We start from the raw sequence: 22867 nt of genomic DNA, 5'->3' as shown, positions 1-22867 counted from the left end.
AAGAAAAATCATGACTGATCTACTCATGACTTCTATGGCAAGAACTGCTGCATTACTAGTGCATGGGAAGACAAAGGCTGACAGTCTTTTTACATTCCAGCAGCAATTTAGGGCTGTTAACCTTGAAGGCAATGCCAGCTGCTGACCCTCAAAGGTGAGGCAGTCAGTGCTGAGCCAGAGAGTGAAGGGCTGAGCAGCTCTAGAGCCAGCCACGTCAGCAGCAGCAGGGCTCAGTGCCCCAAGAGTTTTGTCCCCTGACTGATGATTTCTTAAAGTGTCTGGGCTGAAATACTGATTCAAGCCAAGTATCTCATTCTTCCAGCTTGTTTCAGGTAGCAAAGTAAGGTACACCATGACTGTACAACTAATAACTCAATTTAGGAGCTGTTCTTGAAGGGCACAAAGTGACTCAATTTACCAGGACTTCCCTGGGAGCTGGTGGTATTTGGCACTCTGCAGGGTCAAACTCTAAAAACAAATAAAAATGAAAGACTCCTCAGTTGACTTTTCACAAAGTGATGCAGTGAGGATTGGTCTGACAGATTAAAGTGATAAAACCAGCTAAAAGTTATTTTGTAATACTGACTATTTATTGACCTGTGGTGTCTTGTAGCTGACAGACGTCTAGCAAAATTCTGTAGTGAGTGGGGATTCATCTATAAGGGAGGTTCATTTCACTGGTAATTTGGCTGAAGAAACACCAGTAAAGCCAAATTAATTCCATGGCAAAGCTCTGAAGATATTCATTTTATGAGACTAAAAGACTTAAGCTACACTCTTCTGTCTTTAACAGCTGATTAGTGCCTTGAACTAAACCTACTGGAAAAATCTTCAGTGCTAGGCTTTTGAAGCCTTTATTATTTGTTCTGGGTCTTTGTTATAGGTTGCCCTTGGAGCTTTCTCTATCTGATTTTAATTAAGACTATATCTGAGCTTGGGAAAGTAATACCTGAAACAAAAAAAGAGATTTGTAATGACAACAGTACAGGAAATACTCATTTGTATTCAGAGCATGGGAGTGATGAGTGTTACTGGTGGCTGGTACCCTTGATACCACAGCCATACTGTTCATCTCTATGCAATCCTGCTTCAAGTCCCATTGTCATTGTTGTTATTGCTATTTCTAAGCAAATGCACTTCTGGGTTTTAAATCAAATATATTCAAAGACGTTACTATTTTCTTCTTTGCTTTTCTCCTTTTCCCCTTGCAAATGTTGAGATTCAAGTCACTTCAGGGGAAAGGAGTTTACTGAAAGGTTATACTCTGGCTCCAGGACTCTCTGAGCTGGAATTGTCATCCTGCCAGTCCTGTGCAAAGTGGATTTTCATCAGCTGCTAACCAGCACAGAACAATTAAGAAACCTGTTTTCAGTTCTTAATCCCACAGAAGTACCCTTTACTTAACAGTTAAGTACCCTTAATTTAACCCCAAAACTGGGGTCTCTGGGCTGGGATCCAGGTTGTCTGACCAAGAGTTCAAAGACATTTTGTGAGAAGCAGAAAAAAGGAGGATGACTTCCTTCCTCATTTTTCCCAACATATCTTGCCCCTAAAACCAGCAGAGGATGTGCTGAGCCTTGAATAGTTTGAATTCCTAAACATTGCAGTTCTCCCTTATTAATTTTACCTAAGACTTATATGTAGCCTAATCACAGAGTAAAAGAGCAGCTGTTAAAAACTTCTAGTTTTCCTTAAATTAAATGTGTTATGATGATTATTCCTTTTCTGAGTATTCATGCAGTTATTAGTACAGCAAAGGAATTAGAAATACTTACTGCAAAACAATATTAGTAGATTGCATTTACCGAGTAAAAAGGACATAATATTATAAATTGTTTGTACTATAAAATGAATGTTTAACATAACGTAAGCTGACATTTTTTATCACAAAAAAGCAGCAGTGTTCTCATACCCTCTTGCTCAGAAAATCTGTCAGATGAGCAAGTGTAAATAGCAGTTTGAAAACATTTCTTGCCTGTGCTCACATTTTATTAATCACCACAAACAGATTTGAGACCAGATAATCTGCATGAAGTATTCTGATGCTATTTGAAGACACTTAAAACTTGAAACTTGAAAAAATTGCATGACCAGTTCTGATTTCACTCAATTTTAAATCAAAATTATGATAATAAAGAGATTTGTTGCAGTGTGTTATAAAATACCATAGAGCCTATCACTTATATATCACTTTGCTTGTATCACTTAAATATTTGATCTGGAGACAAGAATCAAAAACATGCTGATTCTGCTTGTGCCACAAATGGTGCCACAGGAGGCTCTGTGCAACCAACTCACTGTGTCATCCAGGGAAAAGGAATCAGCTCCGTTCCCCCTCAGGAGAGCATTCATTATTGTGTCTCTCCCAGCAGAGAATTCACAACCATCTGGCTTCCAATTAAGCAAAACATACAAAAGTGCTTTTCCTGCTTTCAGTTGAAGCTGATATACCCTCCCTGCAGAACTCAAAGGGCTACGGACAAAGACAACATTCAAGAGCTGAACACAAGGCCCCACGCTGGGAGTTCAGATGTTTATTAGAGAAGGAATAGCATTGGGAACTTATTACTAAATGTGTTTGAGTTTTACATTAAACAGCCATTTGGTAAAACTTTGAAATATTCATTTTAGGCAAGGACTGGAAAAATAATCACTTCTCTCCCAGATGCCTGATTTCAGGATAAGGTCAAGACAGTGACCTCCACCAGGGAAATGAATGCCTCCTGCCAGGGCTGTGGAAGCTGCTGATGCAGCTCCAGAAGGCATTTGGGTTTAGAACAGCAGCATGTCTAATAGTGCCTAGTGAGTAACATGGAGCTATGTGCTAATCTCTGGTCCTACTGTGCATATGCAATCTCAGCATTTGTGGGAGAGATGATTTATTAAGAATTGAGGGCATTTCTCACCTGGCAGGATCAGGGTTTTAGACAGCAACACATTTTCTTGTTCACCAAGAAACTCATCCATAGGCAAGTAACTAGAGAAACAGGGAGAATTGTTCAGCAGTACAGAAACAACAGAAGATTTGTGTGTAAACCTTGCAGGGCATCTCTAAGCAGCACACTGAGCTTGTAACAGAGCCCAGCCATATTTCAGAGGCAAAGACAAAGTGTTTGTTCTCAGATAAAAGGGAGCAACATTGCAATAGTCTGAGACTGGGGCCCAGAAACTGCTGAAAGTGCTCACCTCTGCCTAAACCCATTGGGATCCTGCTGTACCTGAATGGAAATGGAGCCTGGGATGCAAGCAAGAGTTGATATCCAGCTTTCCAAAGGGAAAGGATTAATGGAACCAGTAATGTGTCCTTCCTGCAGTTTCCCAACCCTATCACATGGCATTAGGAAAGGAAAAGCAATAACAAAAGCAGCGATAAAATTACAGGCTATGTAATAGCAATAGAATGTCAGGCTAGGTGAGGTCTAGCAGGTCCCCTTTCTTTCACATGCTCACTCAGGATTCCAGAAGAAGATATGGACTCATAGCAACCAACTTGGGCAGGCTGTGCTGGGGCACTGGGAGATGTGGGAGGAAGGGAAAGCTGCCTGTGAAGCCAAGCACGGGTGGCACAATCCACTGGGGAGGAAGGTGTGCCAGAGAGTAGAGCCTGGAGCCTACCTGGCCCATCACCCAACCTCCAGAGCAACTCTTGTTTTAGTGTGTCTGGACTGTTATAAAGCAATTTTGATAATGTACCTGTGGTAACTTAATAATTAGATATTAATAAAATAATATTAAATAATAATTATTATTAATTTAAAAATATACTTCCTAAAGCACTGCATGTATATCTGCTCCTAAGCACCCCTGTTGTGTGGAGGGAACTATCAAGGACTCTGAGTGAAAATGTGTGTAAATGTGAACTGTAACAGTTTCCCTGAGACTATCAGCTGAAAGTACAGACACAGGGTAACTATGGGTTAGACATTCAAATTGACAAATTTTTACACAAAGTAATATAACACTGAAGAGAAGCTTCTGTGTTTCCCTCATCTGGCCAGACCATCTCAAACCTTCCTGTGAGTTTAAGCTCTCCTCACAGCAGCTAGTCTGAAACTTCAGCTGATCTTTCTGTAAGTTTCTCAAACTGTACTTCTCACATTTGTTATCTCAAAGCAATTGAACTGAGACTTCTGAAATTTTGCATTAGTACTTGTGTTTAAACTCGTCAAGCATGAGAAAAAAGACAGACAGACTTATCACTGGCATGAAGAAGAGCCTTATCCCCAGCTGTACCACTAGAGCATGATGAATTCCTTAATGACTCAGGCAATGGCACAATTAAATCTTAGTTTTTCTTTCCCTTTTTCTTTGTACTGTACAAGTATGAAACTTAGAAAGACCTGTAACTGTTACAATATTCAAAATCCCCAGTGGATAGAGCCTTAGTGAGGTATGAGTAAGCATAAAATATTATGTATTGGATTGTTCTGGAACAGTCCAAAAGTCTAAGAAGAAATAAGCTCTCCAGAGTTCAACGAAACAGTGTCTGAAGATATTATCTTCCCTTGTATTCATAGAAACATAAAAATGAGACATCATCTGAAAGATAATTGGGTTGAACTTCACATCATCTAGTCCAAGAAGGTAGGCTTTGCACAAATCTCTGCAGGAGATTCACTAGTCTTTAATTGAAGGGTCTTTTTTGCCCCTTGGAAGCATTTTGTGTTGGCTGCTGTTGGAAATAAGATACTGAACCAGATAATACATGTTTCTGTGCTCCCATTTTCAAAAAGAAAAAAAAAAAAAAAAAGAGTTTAAGGGAGTGGGTGTGACTAATATTCAAATGAGTGTGATGGATCTACCCCAATAATAAATTGATTTTACTATGTACTGTGTAATTAAAGTAACATAGAAAATTTGCTTGGGCTCTTCTGAATGTTTAGGTCTGTGTAGTTAAATGCAATGATTGTATCCAATGAAGGTAAACAATTTGATTTGATTTGATTTTGAAGGATATCAGAAGAGTAATGAGACACTAACCATAAAGTTAATTTTCATTATCTGTCTACTTAAGTAATACATTTGACAAGATTGTCTGGTTGTGTATCTTTTCTAAAATTAAAACCACATGAAACCACATCATTAACTGACACAGAGAAAAATAAAATGGCTCACTATCAAATAATAAACTTAATTATGTTAGATAAAATATGGAATAACAAACAATTTCTGCAAAATCCAAATGCAGAACTCTTTGCGGTCATCAACTACAAAAACCTTAAAACAACATCAAATCTAATATTAAAAACTGTATTTTCATATTCAGTCTAATAATGTGAGAAGGATTGTTGCACTTGTAAAGTGCAAACCAAGCTAAGCTTAATAACAACTGTATGCACTGCTGCAATAAAATTAACATTAATAATAACAGTTGAGAAAACCACAGAGAATTACAACAGTCTGAAGTTTAGCTCTTTTACTTTTGTTTTGATAATGATTCCTGTTAATTAGGAGCAACATTGACATAAAAATTTTAAGTGAAAGTGGCACTATTCCAGGACCAAAATATTTTAATCAGTCATCCATATTCATTCATTCACAGCTCTATCTGACAAGAACTTTGCCTTGAGTGTTGGACATGCCATCATCTACAGATTATTTTCTCATCATCTCCTGCCCTAGTATCTGGATAGAGGCTTTTTTCTGACCACAGAGGATTAAAACTAGGTTAAAACTCACCGGAGCAGGTATACTGTTTCTGATTTGAAACAAAGTTTGCACTTCTGCAAGATTATTATCAGTTCTGTTTGGAGTTTACATATTTAATAGGAAACCCTTCAGGACTACATCAAGAAACATAAAAATCAGTTGTCACTTATCAAACCTAGAGGAAGAAATTGTATATTTGGTGCAGTGCTTTGTTTATTTTTAAAAGATGCATGCCTACTGCTCCTGTTCTTTGATTTTATTGTTACACAGCACTGCATTTTTGCATCTGACATCTAGGTTATGGAAGTCAGCACGTAACTTTGAAGGTTTTGCCCTGAAGATAAATCTCAGTATGTAGCTTCTAAGGGTTTGAAAACAGTTGCCTTCTTGCCCTTGTGGATCACTAGTAAAGGGATGTAGGACTCAGAACTGGAAATACTTGTTGTCTGCAGTCACCTGGCAAATACAGGAAATCAGAACACAACCATTTCATGTCAGCTGAAGTTTTCTCTGCTTATTTTCAACGTTTTGTCAAGAAGTCATTCTTTGTAAGAAAGTTTAAAAGTGTCTAAGATTGCTGGGGCATCTCCACGACAGCTGTTCTGTACCAGCCACCACAGCTCCCCTTGGTCTCCATTTCCCTCAAGACTCCATTTCAGACTATGAAGCTGGTTTCAGATTTTTCTCTCTCCTTTCCATCCATTTAAATGTCTAAACTTCTAGACTGTACAAACCCATGCTGCAAAGAGACATTTGAAGATGCTTAACTGTCTGATCTGAAGAAAAACCCCAAAGTTCCATATTTAAAAAACAGTATTAATCATTTAAGGACATGCAGTTCTATCCTGGTTTTAACTCTGTTGAGGAAACCCCTTTCTCTCACCACCCACCACCTGTCTGTTATTCCTCACAGTCTTTGCCAAAGGTAAAGTGACAATTAAAGTTTGCTTTAAGACACAAGGAAAATGAATCTAGAAATAAATTCTAGATTCTTGAATGTTTATGAATTTTAAAAGTTTTATAGAAAGGCTCTTCTTCTAATATGGAAAAATCTGAGCTGAAATACTTTGACAGAATTTTAAATTGCCTGTTTTGCATTAGCAAGAACTGTTGACGAGATACTGAATTTATAATATATTTATACTGTCAATCTGTTGATTGACAGGGGAAGGAGGGGAAGAGGTAATTCCTGAAGAAATTATTTCATATTGTGGGTAATTTAATCTTCTCTACCATCTTTCACTCCCACCACATTGCTGTTCTATCACCTGCTCTGATCTTAATCAGAATGACTGGGTCATCCTCTTTTATAAACTTGCTGGATTAATTCTTTTTCAAGGTCATCTGTGAATTGACTTTAGTAAGCAATTATAAATTGGATGATATTTTAATATTCTACCCTGTCCCTGAGCTTTAATCTAGAAGTGATGAGAGACAAAAAGAAACCCAAAGTGCATTTTAGGAAGCAAGATGATGAATGCCATTATCCAATACCTTTATAATTTCTCCTTCTCTGAACACCCTTATCTTTCCCACTGAGTTCAAAGGGAGTAGAGGGAAATACAGCATTTTCCAGAAACAGTGATCTAGTCTTTTAGCTAATATATTTGCCTATGATCTCTGGAGAAATCTGTTGATACTGGTATTTGAGACACTTAAACTTAGTATTCAGAATTCTGTTTTATTAAAATGCATTCCTACTAAGTCAACAGAAGTCATTGAAAAGCATATTTTTCTTCACTCTATTTTTAACAGAATTTGAACCAGTTTAGGAATCCAAATTTGAACCATCACCCAGCAATAAACTTTTAGGTACCTGCAGAACCTTGGCTTCAAAGATTGCAGATTACTAGGACCAGCTGAATAAGGAATTCAGATCTACTGGTTAAAGCTTTCACAAGCATCTTCAAGAGGAACACTTTGCACACGTTGTGGTCGGATGTAAACACAGACACGTGCTAGTTTGCTTCCTAAGCACAGAAAGCAAGGTATGGTTTCTCTCTGATCCCTCACAGACCATCAGTACAGCTGCCTTAGGTCTCAATGGGTTTGTGAATTATTCACAGTCCTTTCCAAGGCTATGAAGAAAGCTAGGCAGCAATTCTGTTGTTTCAACTTAAAAGACAAATAGAATGACAACATGGTTGCAATAGAATGTATTCTTCAAGGGGAATGCTATTACTTGCCCATGAAGATTCTGCTAAGGGTTTCAGATTCTGCTAAGGAAAGAGAAGATAACAAAAAATGTTTATGGTGCTATCAGTACACTCGATCTATAAAGTCAACAGAAAAACCCAGAAGTAAAATTTGCCCCATTTGCTTCAGTATTTTGAGGAGGAAATGAGTTTTGTTTGGATCAGGACAGGTTTGAATCATAATTTTGATGTGGAGCTATGTAAAATTCCGGGGTTTGCTGGGCTTTTGCTCTAAGCCACTAACAGGAGATAACAGCTGCTTAGTGTTTTAATTTTGTATTCACTAGAATTGCAAACAAAGAACAAAAGAAACAGCTTATACCACAAACCTTTGTTCTTGCTCTATTTATGACTGTTGATTTCATTGTCATTTAGTCCTGCTAAGGGCTGATACACATAAAATCAAGACACTAAATGCAACCTTTGTCTGTCTCCTCTCTTTTTGAAGGTATGTGCCAAGCAGATAGTGCTGGAAAAATAACTGTGTGCTTTTTTTAGCTGAACTTATCACAGGTAACTGTAGTGCAGAGTGCTCCACACTCATCCAGCCATCATCAGGCAGATAACTGCAGCAATGAGAATTAGGCTCAATTTCCTGCCTAGACATAGGTGGGACATCCTGAAACTATCCAATTTAAGAATTATGATATTAGGGCAATAAAGCAGGAGAGTCTTAGGTTATCACTAATACTGTGTAGAAGTATCTCTCCAGAATGTATAGATAGGGTTTTTTAAATGCTTATAATTTGCACATGCCCATAATCTGAAGATAGTAAAAAAGTTATCTGTTACTCTATACAGCTATATAAAATCTTTTTATTTAAAAACAGACATCACACTTAGTGTCAGGCAAGCTGGAACACTAAAGCTCCAGTAATTTCAGTAACCTACTTCCATGTCACTGGATAATAGCCACTTTTCATTCCTGATGTGGGTAGGAACAAGAAAATGTCAGTTTCAGAGATTCTACTTTCAAATGCATTCTTCTAAAATAAAAAGGCTGTTTTCTTCTTTTCAAGGAAATTTTGACATTTCCATTTCAATGTCTTTTCCAGAAACTATTAATTATACTTTCCAACACAACCTGGATGGCAATTGAGCCTTTCTGAATCTAGTGGTAAAATTCCCACTGCTTTTAATGGGGGTAAGGATTTTCTTTTCCATGTATGCATATTTACACAGGTGTTCTTAAGGCCACACACTTAGGTAGACAATTTTAGCTCAGTGTTCAAGTATTGTTTTTCCAGAATCCCTGCCCACTCAACCCCTTACTCTGCCTTTCAGACACAGAGGGTTGCTTTTTTTAAGTGGCACAACCTACATGCAAAGAGACCCTGCAAGTTCAGACAGAGGATGTATTGCTTATGCACACTAAGCATAACTGTAGAGGCCCAGAGAAGTTCCTTTCCCTAAAGGGTGGGTCATCACAATATTCTAAAAACCACACCCTGGAGTACAAACCGAGGTCAAATAATTCACCTTAGAAAACATGTCATTACAGTGAAAGTACAGTACATGGCTCTGAAATATGTGTTTTTCTCCATCCAGGTTTCAAAATTAAGTAATTTCACCCAAGCCTGCTCACTCTTTGAATTCAATTAACGTCATCATTGGAGCAATAAGGTTTTACTCCTGGCTAATTTTGTGCTTGTGTGCTTGACTATTTGAGATGTATTACACATTGCATGTAGCCACGTGACACTGCAGTGATTTCCACCGTCTGAGCTGAGTCCAGCACAGGAGCCATGAAAGTGAGCAGTCTGTGCCAGGCACAGCTGTAGCCACAAAGAGGTTTACTAGTGACCACTGAAATGGCCAGGACATCTGGATGTGACAGGGGTGTTACCAGAACCCTGAGCTTATTGCCCCCAGGCAGTGAGCAAAAGGGAGTATGTGCATGGAGGTTGTAACACCTTAAATCAACAAAAGTTCAGGATTCCTGTAAGTCCATCTGCAAAACCTTAGCTTGCAAAGATAGGGACTTCCATCAGCCTCCTTCATATATTTTGTCCAGAACTCTGGAGAATAGAAATAGATCCAGAATAGCAAACTGCTTTTCTTGGGGATTCTCCTCCCAAGCAGGCAGTGCACTACTGGTCCCCAATCATGTAAAGCACAATTCTAAATATTCTGCATGCCTCTCTCTTCTCTCTCTCTCCCTCTCTCCCTCTCTCTCTTTACCTATTACTAGAATGACAGAACTCAAAGTGAAGACTTGGCTGCTGCATTTTCAGTCTGTCCGAGGTTTTTGCACAAGAGGTGTGTTTCCTTGAACACTGTGTAATTTGAAGGTCTGCACACAATGCACTGCAAAACAACTTATTTTTACTTTCTAACATGATGAAGAAGCCATAAGTCTGTAGAAACTTACACCATGAACTGAGTCCCAGAATATCAAAAGGAGAAAGAGGATTCCACACTCGTTCATTTTGCTGTCCCATTTCCAGCACTGTGTGAGTTAGGGCTACAAGTTTCACATTGGTATTCAGGAGGTCATTTGTCACACACAGAGAAATAAATTAGAGGGAACATTAATAGTGACAAGCATACAAGACTACAGAACAGCAGAAGCATTTCAATCCTCTTGGGAATGAGATGAGCAAAGTTTCACAGACCTCTGGTCCAGTTGCCATAAATCCAGGATATCAGCAATGAATGCATTCAAGCACACCTCTGAACTGCCATTGCATGGATTCATGTATTAATGTGTGTAACTTTACAAGTCTAAAGTTAGAGGTCTACATAAAACCTACTTTTCAAGGAAGGGTGTTTCATATAATATTTGCTTGACTTAGAAGGAAGCAATTTAAATTATTTTAAGATTCCTTAATCCTGTTTAACTTATTTTCCTGAGAGAAATTGAAAATCTAGTGGCTGTTACATAACTTGTGCTTATGGCATAGTCCCTTCACATTAAAAATAAAAAGAAAAAAAAAAGAGAAAAAGCCCAGTATATGTTGCATGACCAATTATAATTAACCAGTAAGCTAATCTTTACAGTGTCAGAAGAACAGGACAAATTCTCTCTGTAGTGACTAATACCACTAGTCTAGCAAGAGAAGCCTGAAAATTTATCATCTTCTTTCTCCTTCGCTTCTCTCCCACCAGAGGAGTCTGAAAATCAAAAACATCAACCCAGCCCCATTCCTGTTTCCCTGGAAATTTTATCCATTGTGAGCAGTGACTTGAAGTCTCAATTACTTGGGAATCTTTGTTAAAACATAGTGTTGAGATTTTAAGTACCTTTATTCCCCCAAGTTTTCTTCTGCTGGCATAGAAACTCTTTGGGAATTACTGAATTACGTAGTTTTTTCACTTTTTATTTTCCTTTTATGCTGAAGGATAAAAATACCACCCCCCCCCCGGTTTTTTTTTTTTTTTTTTTTTTTTTTTTTTTTTTTTTTTTTTTTTTTTTTTTGTACACTGGTGCAAAGCATGGCTAGGAATAAAACCAGTACATTTAAAAGTAGATTATTCTCAATAGTTTTATAGCAGCAACATCGTTACCTTGGTCCTGATGTAGCAAGAGACTAACACAGAATATTTCAGCAAAAGCAGTTTCTCTAGATATTTCTGTAAGAGTTCTTTCTTTTGGAATAAAAATTCAATATTGCAGACAGGCCTCCACTAACTTTGAAGGGACAATCTCTGTCAAATGTCCCAAACGTTTCTAGTTTGTTTGAAGATGGAGACGTACTGACGCCCTTCCTGTCAGGGAAGAAAGAAAGAAAAGAGGTTTGTTTAGTCCAAATCCCCACTGGTTGCTTTCCAATACATCAGAAAACTGGTATGTAGTCAGTCTCTCTAAATAAGAAAAAGGAAAAAAGTCAGACAGTTCTGTGATTAATATGCTTACTTGCACGTCAGAGATGTATGTTCAAATCCTTCTTCTGTCAGACTGGAACAAGGATGTGAAGCAAAACCCTGTGCTTGAGAAAAAGATCAGTCAATCTTAGTTGGGTTTCTGCATCTGTCTCTCCTGACAGTTTTGGTTTTTTTTCAGTGGATATAAAATACAGAAATAATCACTGCAGCAGAAGTAACTCTGCTTTGTCATGAAAAATGCCTTAACCTCCAGGCTACAGGATTTCCTTACCCTGTCCTTTTGTGATCTGACTGCATTTTGTGCAAGGCTTTATGCATTAGGCAAATTAAGCTGATTTTATTCATCTGAGATCAAAGAATAGGCATAATACAGGAGGGACAATTCTTGTCAAGTGTGAAATCAAGCTGCACACATGTGTCTAATGGGAAGAATGCAAAGTAATTTACAGGAAGGAAAATTAGTGTGTTGGGGAGGTGCCTCTAGAGATTAAATCATGGCATAGCCAGAGGCTTTGAAGATCTATTCTTTAATTGGAAGTTGTTGCATGATGCCTAAAATCCTTTATGAATCCAGTTGGGTGCTCTAAGGTTAAATATGAAGGCCAGTCATAAAATATGTGGGGTGAAATTCAATGTAGAGCAAATCCATTGATTTCAATCCTCTCCTCCACCTCTCCATGTGAGGGCACAGATGCAGTCCCATGGATCTGCCACCTCATCCTTCTGCAGTCTCCTTGTACCTGACCTCTGCTCCCAGGAGAAGTGTCTTTGGCACGCCCAGACTGCCCTGAAGGATCAGGCATAAGCAGAACGTGCTCTGCCAAGTAAGAACACCTTATTTGTAGCTGACACAAACGAACTATTGTTCTTGGGTTGTTTATGCTTTATTCCCTGTGGCATCTGCTAATATATTCTTGGTCTGATTCTTATCTCTTACTGACACATATCAGAAGCATTTCTAAACTCTGGGTGGAGAAGGGTTTGACATTTCTAGTTCAGATCAATATCACATCAGCAGAGATGAGTCAAACACTTGCAGCTCTCATTCCTGTATTATTTATCCACATTCAATTGTCTCTCACCTCTTATTGACCTTTTCTATTCAGCTAATATGAAACCAAAGCCCTTTGAACCCAAGTGCCAAGTGGCACAGCTGGATTGCAGGCTGTCTATTGTTCTGAGTAATGGGCAGCTAAAGCAACAAGCAACATTCACCACTGTTCGTGCCTTACCTGGGAAAACACTGCTGAATGTACACCGACCTCCCGGGGAGCTGGGCCTGTTGGAGGAGCTCATCAGTGCCTAAATTAGATTCCTGCAGACCCTAACCTCTCCCCCCAATTACAGTGTGTCTGATGAGCACCAAGCACAAATTACTGTCACCCTGTTTTCACACCACACAGAAGACGAAGATACAATGGCTGAAATCTGAAACAGCAGAGCAGTGATGACAGTCCCTCCCTTCATGGGCAATCCCTGAACCCTGGTGATCTTCAAGGGCAGCCTCTGGCTGGCATCACTCTAAATGACGCCAGGAAATGAGGCCACTTTTTGTTTTCATATCCTGTTATTCATGGCTTGTTTGAAATACGATTATGTGGATACTAAGGTTGTTTTTTGTCTTCAGCTAGACAGTAGCTAGGGATTTATTTTAACGTATGAATAGTTGCATAACTTTATCAAGCATTCCCAGAATATTAGGGGAAGAATAACCACAAGTGTCCAGATACAGGCAGGATGGGCATACACACACCCACTGGGTACACAATTTGCAGATGAGCACTTTTCCTTTCACCTACACACCCACCACAGAACAGATTAACGACAGGCTCTGGTGGAACTCGGTTTGCACAGATCTACAGGAGACACGGGACATTCATGTGTTTTCTGCAGACCTGAATATTCATATTAGCAAAGATACAAGGACTGTATCTTTGATGCTCTTATGTTATAATTCAATGGAAATAATAAATCAATCAAACCTAGCCTGGGACACAACCATAATACAAAAATTTTAAAACTATATTAAAAAAACAGAATCTGCTCATGGATGAAAACTTAGATCAAGTCTACCTTGTGAATGCATAATTGCTAATGCATGGAATATGTGACTGTGTTCTGAAATTATTTTTCTTTGATGCCTTTAATGTTGATAAACCTCAATTTTTGAAAAACAACATCTTCATATGTCACAACAGAAATAGTTATTTCATTTAAACTGAGAAAAAACTGTCAGACCTGCTAGGCACATGAAAGAAATGCAGGTAAAACACATCCACTACTTAGACCATGAACCATTTCTGGAAAATAAATTTAAGATATTAATTTAATTTTCGTATTTTAATTAGATGCAGAATAACACCCCGGTTCTGAATATTCCACATCCTGTTGTATGGGAAGTCCAAAGTCAGACATTAACTGTTTTTCTGGAGCCTATCTGCATTTAAAAGGGACTTCTTACAGAGCATATAAAGAACTCCCTTGTCTTTATTTTCTGCAAAATTTCAGGATCCTAGGTATCACCTGATTAATATAGAACCACTTATGATAGCAAGACTAAGTACTGCTGAACACACATTTAACATACAAGTGCAAAGGATGGCACTGTTGGCCTTTTTACCATGATAAACAGGAAAGGAAAAAAAGCCATGTACCATGCAGCAGATTCTCTTCTCCCCCTTCAACAGTATCCAGATACTCTGCTTCTATGTCTTGCAAGCAAACAATGAGGAACATTTAAAACAGACTTTCTTGAGAAGGAAATGCTTTAAGAATTGCCATTATGTAAAAAGGGAAAGGAGGGAAATGCATCAATAAAGTGAACTAAAGCCTTTTTAGTCTGTCTAGTGTCACAAAAAAATAGCAATAAATATTTCCATAAAAGGTATGTTTACCTCCCATAATCTCCATGACAACATTTATTTCACTAGGCTCAGAATTTTCTTCCTTCCTTTTATTTTTTTCATTTTGAATTAGCTGCTTGTGTAGACAAGCATCTGCTGCCTCTCCATCTCACAGCTGCTCCTTCTTGCTTTTATTCTTACTAGACTGTATCCCTTACTCATTTTCAAGCAAAGAGAGACACTCTCTAAAATGGTCAGTCTGGGCAAAAGGCCAGGAAGTGAAATCAGCTCCTTACCAATAGATTTCCTTCTATTTTACTTTATTTCCCGAGGAAATTTTGTCTCATCCCAAAAAGCCTGCCAGTCCAAGTTTGTTTCAGAGTTACAATACTATAGGAAGTTACTAAAAATGTAGGTGTTTCTCACTTCAAATGGAAATTCACTGATTTCCAAATATACTTTTTTTCAGGTGAGAATCTGGTAAAATACTAAAAACATGTAATAATATTGGGGTAATATGAATTAGACTCTAATTCTCCTCTTGTTTGCTTTTTTTCTGGGATGAGAGGACATCTCTCCTCTCCTCTCCTCTCCTCTCCTCTCCTCTCCTCTCCTCTCCTCTCCTCTCCTCTCCTCTCCTCTCCTCTCCTCTCCTCTCCTCTCCTCTCCTCTCCTCTCCTCTCCTCTCCTCTCCTCTCCTCTCCTCTCCTCTCCTCTCCTCTCCTCTCCTCTCCTCTCCTCTCCTCTCCTCTCCTCTCCTCTCCTCCTCTCCTCTCCTCTCCTCTCCTCTCCTCTCCTCTCCTCTCCTCTCCTCTCCTCTCCTCTCCTCTCCTCCTCTCCTCTCCTCTCCCTCCTCTCCTCTCCTCTCCTCTCCTCTCCTCTCCTCTCCTCTCCTCTCCTCTCCTCTCTCCATATAGGATCAAGCACAATCAAACACTGAAATACAGGCGTGCACAAAAACACAACTGAAAGCTCAGATTTTGGAGCATGCAGACACCTCACCTATGTGGACCTATAGGATATGTCAAACCACTCAAAACTCTGACCACTGCTGGGTGTCTGTTTTTCAGTGCATGGAGAAAAGAGAAGATGATACAGGAAGGTTTGATATCATGATGCATTTCAGTGCTTTTTTTTTTTCTGACATTGTTTACTGCAAAACAGACCATATGGCCATACCCACCTCCAGTTCCTGTGAACTCCCTCATGCCAATGTATACTCAACATAAAGCTCATGTGGGACCAGACAGTGCTACATAATACAGGAGACATGAAGAATTTGGAGGCTGGGATGGAACTAGTATGAATTATTCAGTAAACAAAAGCAAGGGAGTGAGCTAGAGTGAGAACAAAAAATATTTATACTCTATAGTATTTTTGGAAAATATTTAGTGTACTTAATTTGAGAGGCTTTAAGAGGAACATATGCATATGGGGTGTGCTACAGCCACATCAATGCAGTTCATCTACTAAACCTCCCCTTAGCAGGTTAGGATTAGTTATATTTTATGCCTATGTCATACACAAAACAGGTACACCACTGTGTTCATACCAGCAGTCAAATATCACTCCTCATTATTAAGTCCCATAGCGACACGACAATGTCACTGGAAATTATTATTACAGTAGACAGGGACTTGCATGACCCCTGCTGGGTTGTCTTTTCCAAACTCTGTAAGAGAACCTTGTAATCTACAAAATCCTTTTGAGAGATCAATGATTAAATTCTTACAATAATGCAATTTCTTACATTAAGGCAGAAATTCTTATTTTCATTTCCTATCCTGTTCTCTGGAAAGGTAACAACAGCATGCTGGATTCCACCTGGTATTTTTTACTCCTCGTTGCAAGTTGTTTGACTGAGTGCAGAGAAATATATGAGAAATCTTGTCACACTGTTGAAATGAGACCGTTCTCATTGACTTCAAGACAGCCTTGTTTTTAAAAGTAAGGTATTTTCTTACAGAATAATATAACTTTTTAGTGAGAAAATACTTTGTCTAAACACGAGTTATATGTGAAATGTAGGGCTGCCTTACTTGATAATCCAAATATATATATTTACATATTATACCATAATATACCATATTTTTATATCATGCAGATATTGTTTCATGGAGCACTTAGTGACCAAAGGAGGATTTAATGTATAATTTTTGAGGCACACTGCCAAGTAACAAGCAATCTTCACTTGTGCAAAATACCTTTTTACATTAGGTCATTTAAAATATTACCTATATCTTAGCAGAACACTGAAAGATGGGAAGTAAGTCTTGACTTTATTCACAAAAATTCAGCAGAAGGATGTCTGGATCCAGTAGAGGCACTAGCTGGGATCAGAGGAAAGGAGAGAGCTCATAAGGGTTGTACAGCCTGATCACAGCCAACTGGTGTAGACCCTGCAAGACTGCAGCAAGCTAAAAGGCTGGAGCAGTGCAAACAGGCAGAACACTGATCTTCATTTCTTGCTCCCCATCCACAGTTTTCAGCCCCAAGCAAACCTGTATCATGCAACAAAGCAGGTGATAAATGGAGGTGCACATCAGCAGCCCTCCTTTACACCAGCAGAAAAGATAGCTGCATCTGATATTAGACTGTCTCCAGGTTTTGTCACATAACAGGTAGACAGATCTATTTCCAGACATTTTCCTGTATCCCCTTTGGGGAAGAGAAATTTATTGTCCTTATGCCCTACACAGTTCAGTGTGACATGATCATTTTACTGGTCCCTTTCAAAGCAAGGCAGATCTCTTTTACTGCACCATCCATCTACCCCCAAGAAGTAAAATATGGCTCTTAGCAAATATATGTGTTATTATAAGAAGGATAGAGTTTTATAATGAAATAACCCCCCCTCTCCCACCCAATGGCTCTTATTAAAATACAATTAAAGCAAACCATTCTTTTTTCAAGGGCTAAGATCTCACAGGAAAAGGACTAAGGAATGGCTACACCTAAATAAGGCTTAAACTATTGAAAGCAACAGCTACATTAGAGCTTATACATCCACCAGTTGTTACATTCACATTTGTGTAATAAAGCCTTTTTATATATAAAGTTTAGTTGCCTCACATCTGGACTGGTACCAGCATTTGTGTGGGAGTAGTTAATCACCTCTTTCAGAAAAGGACTTCTCCAGAAAAGGCCCCATGAAGAGTTATTTTTACTTTACCTAAAAGCAAGAACTAGAAAGAACATTAAAAAAAAAAACAACAGACCAAGAGCTGTTTTCTGGAGATCCAGCAGACTTGTTATTTTTAAAATATTTTTTAGGATATTCTGGGGCAGCAATAGGAGAGGAGAGCAGATACACACACAGATCAAGTAGATGTAGAGCCATGTCTCTATTTTCAGCTGGCAAATGCCTTCAGCTTTGGCAACACAGTATTTTCATCTTTCTGTGCAGTACAAGTTCTGATGAGACTGGACTGCCCAGGACACTGGTGGCTAACCTATTGTTTCTAAACTGGTTTGCCAGTTTGCTGGTTCATATACAGCCTTGGAAATTAAAGTCATGGCCTGTGTGAAATGAGCCATAATAGCCATCAATTACCTGGTAGAGAGGTCAGCCCAGACAGCTCAAATCATGCCCTTGGCTGACAGCTGAGAAGAGACACAAGGGAGCAAATGTTTTCATGGACTGAGCTGCATTATCCTCCTCAGGGATAGAGCCCTAGGTTTGAAGAATAACACGAAAATTTTGGGGCTTCTACATTATTTTTTCTATTTATAAAGTTTAGCATTTATTCTGCTATAATAAATGAACTCAATTTTGAAAGAGAAAACAAAGAAGGCATAGGATTGCAGTGGAATATTAAGCAAAACCTTGTAAGCATTCCCCGGTGAGATGACAATAGCAAAACTGTAGCAAAACTCTCCCTGTCTCAAAACTATCAACCAGATTTGGGGAAAATGGCTCAAGATACTAACTTGACAGGTCTGTGCAGAAGCACAGCTTTTGTTCATCATAAAGAAAAACAGGGGGCTCACGGAACAATTAATTTCATTTGTGTACATTTAAAGCTAGATCCACTGAAGAACTAGGGATGTGAATAGCAGGTGATGCAAAATGAACTGCATCTTTCCAGCTTAAAATGCACACAGAGAGATGGCTCGATGCCTCTGCCCTGGTGCACCATGGAGAAGAATGAATGCAGGAGTTACAGTTCCAGTAGGCAGCAGAGCTCAGAATGCACAGCTGCTACAACACTGAATACTTTGACTTAGGTGGCTGTTAGCATCTCCACACCTTGATTAACCAAAAAGCCAATTTCACCCAGAATTAAACCAATAAGTTCTTGTGTTATGAAAACCTATTTTCCAAGCCTACTGGCACCGAAATGGACTGCAATTACTGAGAAACCTTATGTTTTAAGAGCTCCAGATCAACTTTTTGCTTTTTGTTCTCCTTTTGTCCCCCCATCCACAAGGTATTCAAATAGTAGAAATTTGTATTGTTTTATTCACAAACACAGAAACACTGACACGGGTTTTTCCAAAGTAAAACCTGTAAAACAAAATGTAGATATATGCCTGCAGTTTCATGCCACATATAATACCTGGGAAGAGACTCAGATGTGTGCTGTATCTGAATGTACACATCAGGCAACAGCACACAGAAAAAACAGCAAGGAGTATGAAAATGAAGCAACATGGGGACTACATTCAGAGAAGCAGTTGCAGTTGATTAGTGAAACTCAATTCAAGAATAACTACTGAAGTCAACACAGGCACCTGATGTATGATGCATTTAGGCCAGCCTGCTAGAAAACCGTGAGCTGAATCAGTTTTTGTGACTGTTAAATCGCCCGTGTTGGGAGCTACGGGGTTGATTGCTAACCAAGCAACCTCCATCCTTCAAGGAAGAGATAACTGAAGCTGGACAGCTTTTCTCCATAAATCTCTGTGCAACAAGCTAGCGAGACGGGCTTGGGCATCTCGGGTGGACACGGTGCCCCGATCCCGGCCCGAGAGCTGCGGCTCTGGGTTCGGCACGCTCCGGTCCCCCCGGCACCGTCCCACCGGGGCTGGACACCGCCCGCCGGGCTGGGCGAGCGCTTCCAGCGGCACCGGGAGCCGCTTGTCCCGGGCACTCAACACACCGAGCACGCCGAGACAGCCACGGCTCCCGACACGTTTCCTCCGGTCCTGGGTGTGAAAAACGAGGTTCATTTCCTGGTAGATTTTAAAAGTTTTAATAAAAGACAAGAAGAGACAAACAACAAAGCTAAAGGTTATAACAGCTGGGCTTGGTATTCAGCCAGGAGCACACCTGCTGTTTTGGAGACACCCCTTAAATTCATCAGCCCGTGGCATATTCATAGACCCATCACTCATTTTCAAACTTTTCTACGAACTATTTTCCATATTCCAAGAACCGTTTTACATGGCTACTCATTGAGTCTGCCTTTTTAGAGCATGCGTGTTTCTTGACTGTGGTTTTAATTTCTTTTTCTTATCGGTCTTAATTTGTGCTGTGGTCTTCCATTTCTACAGATGGTCGGTGCTGGTAACTGGCATACCAGTCGCAAGTGTCTTCACTGGGTGTTATCCAACCAAGCAGGCAGTTTACTTAGTAGAAAGACACTTTATCAGACTATGTTAATCCTAAAGTAAACTGTATCTTAACACATACAGTGTCCACCCTAATACTTGCGAAAAGCCAACACCACAACATGTATTTATAGCAGGGGGAGGGCCGTGGGCGCGGGGCCGGCGCTGGAGAGGGACGGCGCGGGCGGCGGAGGCGGCCCAGGCCGGGGCCGGACGGCAGCACATCCGCAGGGCAGCCCGCGGCCTCGGCCGGGCTCAGCGTGCGGCCGGCATGAGGCGGGCCGGGCCCTGCTGCCTGCTCCTGGCCGCGGTCTGCGCCCTGGGCCGGGCCCCGCCGCCCCCGCGGGCCGCCCTGCGCTGCCCGCCCGCCGCCGCCTGCTTCAGCGTCCACCTCGCCGACGTCTCGTACGCCGAGGCCCGCGGAGACTGCGACCGGCGCGGGGGCAGCCTCGCCTGGGTCAGCGGCGAGCCGGAGCTGCGCCTGCTGCTGGGGCTGCTGGCAGAGGCGGCGGTGCCCGCGCCCGCGCTGCTCTGGGTCGGGCTGAAGAGGAACGCCTCCGCCTGCACCCGCGAGGAGCAGCCGCTCCGCGGCTTCTCCTGGGAGGGCGTCGGGGGCGGGACGGCCCCGCAGGAGGTGCCGGCGGAGCTCGGCCGGTGGCAGCAGGAGCCCCTGCGGTCCTGCCTCACCTCCCGCTGCGCCGGGCTGCACCTGGCGGCCGAGCCCGGGGGCGGCCGCAGCTGGGGCTGGAAGGAGCGGGCCTGCCAGCTGAAGAGCTCGGGCTACCTCTGCAAGTACCCGTACGAGGGTGCCTGCCCCGACCTCAGTCCCGCGGGCGCCCTCGACCTCGACTACCGGCTCCCCTTCGAGGAGCGCAGCGGCGGCCCCGGCTTCAGCCCGCCGGGCACCGTGCTGTCGGTGGCGTGTCCCGGCGGGGAGGTGCGGCTCACCTGCCAGCCCGAGCCGGGCGGCTTCGCCTGGAAGGCGGCAGCGAAGCCGCTCTGCCCCTGCCCCCTCGGCCCCAGGAGCCCGGACCGCGCGCTGTGCGCCGAGTCCGCCGGGTGCCGCGATGCCGCCGGCGACTTCGCCTGTGCCTGCACCCCGGGCGGCCCGGACGGCGCTGCCTGCCCGGGCACGGAGGAGCCGCCGGGTGCCGGGGCGGAGGAGCGCCGTCCTTCCATCCCGACACCCGGCGGTTCTCCGGAGCCGCCCGCCACCACCGGGGCCGCCGCCGGCGGAGAGAAGACGGCTGGTCCGCCGCCCTCCTCCTCCTCTTCCAACTACGTTTTCATCCTGGTGACGGTCGCGGTGGTGGTGCTGATCATCCTGGTCATGACCGTGCTGGGGGTGTTCAAAATCTGCTTTAACAACAAATCCGAGGGCCGCGGCGGCAAGGAGCCGCCGGAGGCGGGCAGCAAGGCGGAGAGAGGCTCCGCGGAGCCCGGCGGAGCAGCGGGCGGGGAATAGCCCCGGGCCGCCGGGGCCGCGTCCCTCGGGCTGCCCTGAGCAGCTCTCCCAGCCGGGCCAGCGCTCGGCTCGCCTCGTCCCGCCTGCCCCAGCCCTGCTGCCGAGGGAGAGCGCCGCGGGATTTAGCTGGGCAGGCTTGCACATCATCACACGCAGGACGACGTGCTTTTGAGGGGATTGAAGTCTTTGGACAGTTAGGAGTTTTTGTCGGTCTGAAAAGCAGTTATTTCGGTGCTGATTTCACTAAAATATAAATAGATCAGCCTGGCCGACAGAGCGATTGCAGCTGCAACAATTGTGCATTTTTATTCTCTCTGTTCAAACTGTTCGTCTGGTGCCTTACTTGGAGCAAGCATAAAGTGGACCACTTTGAGCACTTGTCATTTAGAAGTCACTCTAAAGTACCTGAGTGGTACTTGGAGGCTTTCGTTTTCAATCTAATTGCTGGAACTTTTGAAGAGGTGAACTGCCATAATTTTGGATGAAACTGCAACTCATATACTTTCATACTGATATTCTTAAAAATGGAAGAGCATTTCTATACTTAGAAAGTCATTAAACTGCTGAGGAACTGAGAGGTTAATGGGGAGTCAATTTTATACTTCAGCTGATGAATAAAGGATGATGTAAATCGCTGCTCCGTTGTTATTTCACACTCATTGTAGCAGGGAATAAATTTCTCAGTTACAATTTTTCTCCCAAGTTGTGTTGTTACAAAACTTGCTTTCTGTATGCAATATGTGACTCCCTTCGAATCGGACAAGGTGCTGACACACCTTGCGAGAGGAGTTAGCGTGACTCCAAATGCATCATGCAAATCTCATTCTCTTTAGTCAGATATATTGTTTTCCATGGAGTCCCTTGAGAGTAAGGAAAGATTCACCGTTTGTGCCCTTTTCTAAATGAGGTAAACACTTCCTCTGTGATTTCCCTTGGGAATTCCTGTAGAGGAGCTTTCGTCCTGGCTGCAGAACTCGCTTTCTGTGCAGTTCTGAGTGCTTATGCTCACTTATTATTATTATGGTTTTGGTTTTCAATTAAAGTTGTGATATTAAATATTGATTCAAGGTTTTCTGAGTGCAGTTATACACAGGTAACTGGTCTCATCCAGGCTTTTTGGGGTGGAGGGAGAATATGGAAATATTCTCTTCCCTTAAGAGAACTTTAAGCTCTGAAATGTCTCTCTAAATACACTTGCTTGTTTGTTTGTTTTCCTCTCTTGGCAGCTGACATTCCTTAATTTTGACACTTTCCTGTTGAGTTTGAAGAACTCTGTTTAAAAAATGACGTGTATTATTATTACCTATTTTTCTTGCAAGCAAAGATTTGGTGATAAA

At 41.7% G+C, this 22867-nt stretch overlaps 1 protein-coding gene and 1 long non-coding RNA gene across 2 annotated transcripts; one reads left to right on the top strand and one right to left on the bottom strand.

The window, feature by feature from the left end:
* Positions 1 to 2906: 2906 nt before the first annotated feature.
* On the bottom strand, positions 2907 to 13113 carry LOC306803617. The gene is made up of 4 exons (XR_013774648.1): positions 12902 to 13113; positions 11701 to 11773; positions 11477 to 11552; positions 2907 to 2977 (listed from the first exon to the last, which is right to left on the bottom strand). It is a non-coding gene; the product is annotated as an uncharacterized lncRNA (long non-coding RNA).
* Positions 13114 to 18649: 5536 nt separating this feature from the next.
* Positions 18650 to 21619, top strand: CLEC14A (C-type lectin domain containing 14A; the record flags this gene model as incomplete). The annotated part of the gene is made up of 3 exons (XM_079309098.1): positions 18650 to 18683; positions 19428 to 19764; positions 20150 to 21619. 3 exons carry the CDS (start codon positions 18650 to 18652, stop codon positions 21528 to 21530), a joined length of 1752 nt encoding a protein of 583 aa, XP_079165224.1. The 3' UTR covers positions 21531 to 21619.
* Positions 21620 to 22867: the final 1248 nt, after the last annotated feature.

The sequence above is a fragment of the Erithacus rubecula genome, assembly GCF_903797595.1.
Source record: "Erithacus rubecula genome assembly, chromosome: 6".
NCBI classification, from domain to species: Eukaryota; Metazoa; Chordata; class Aves; order Passeriformes; family Muscicapidae; genus Erithacus; species Erithacus rubecula.
Note: the sequence above shows the minus strand (reverse complement) of the source record. Positions and strands in the feature narration are given on the sequence as shown.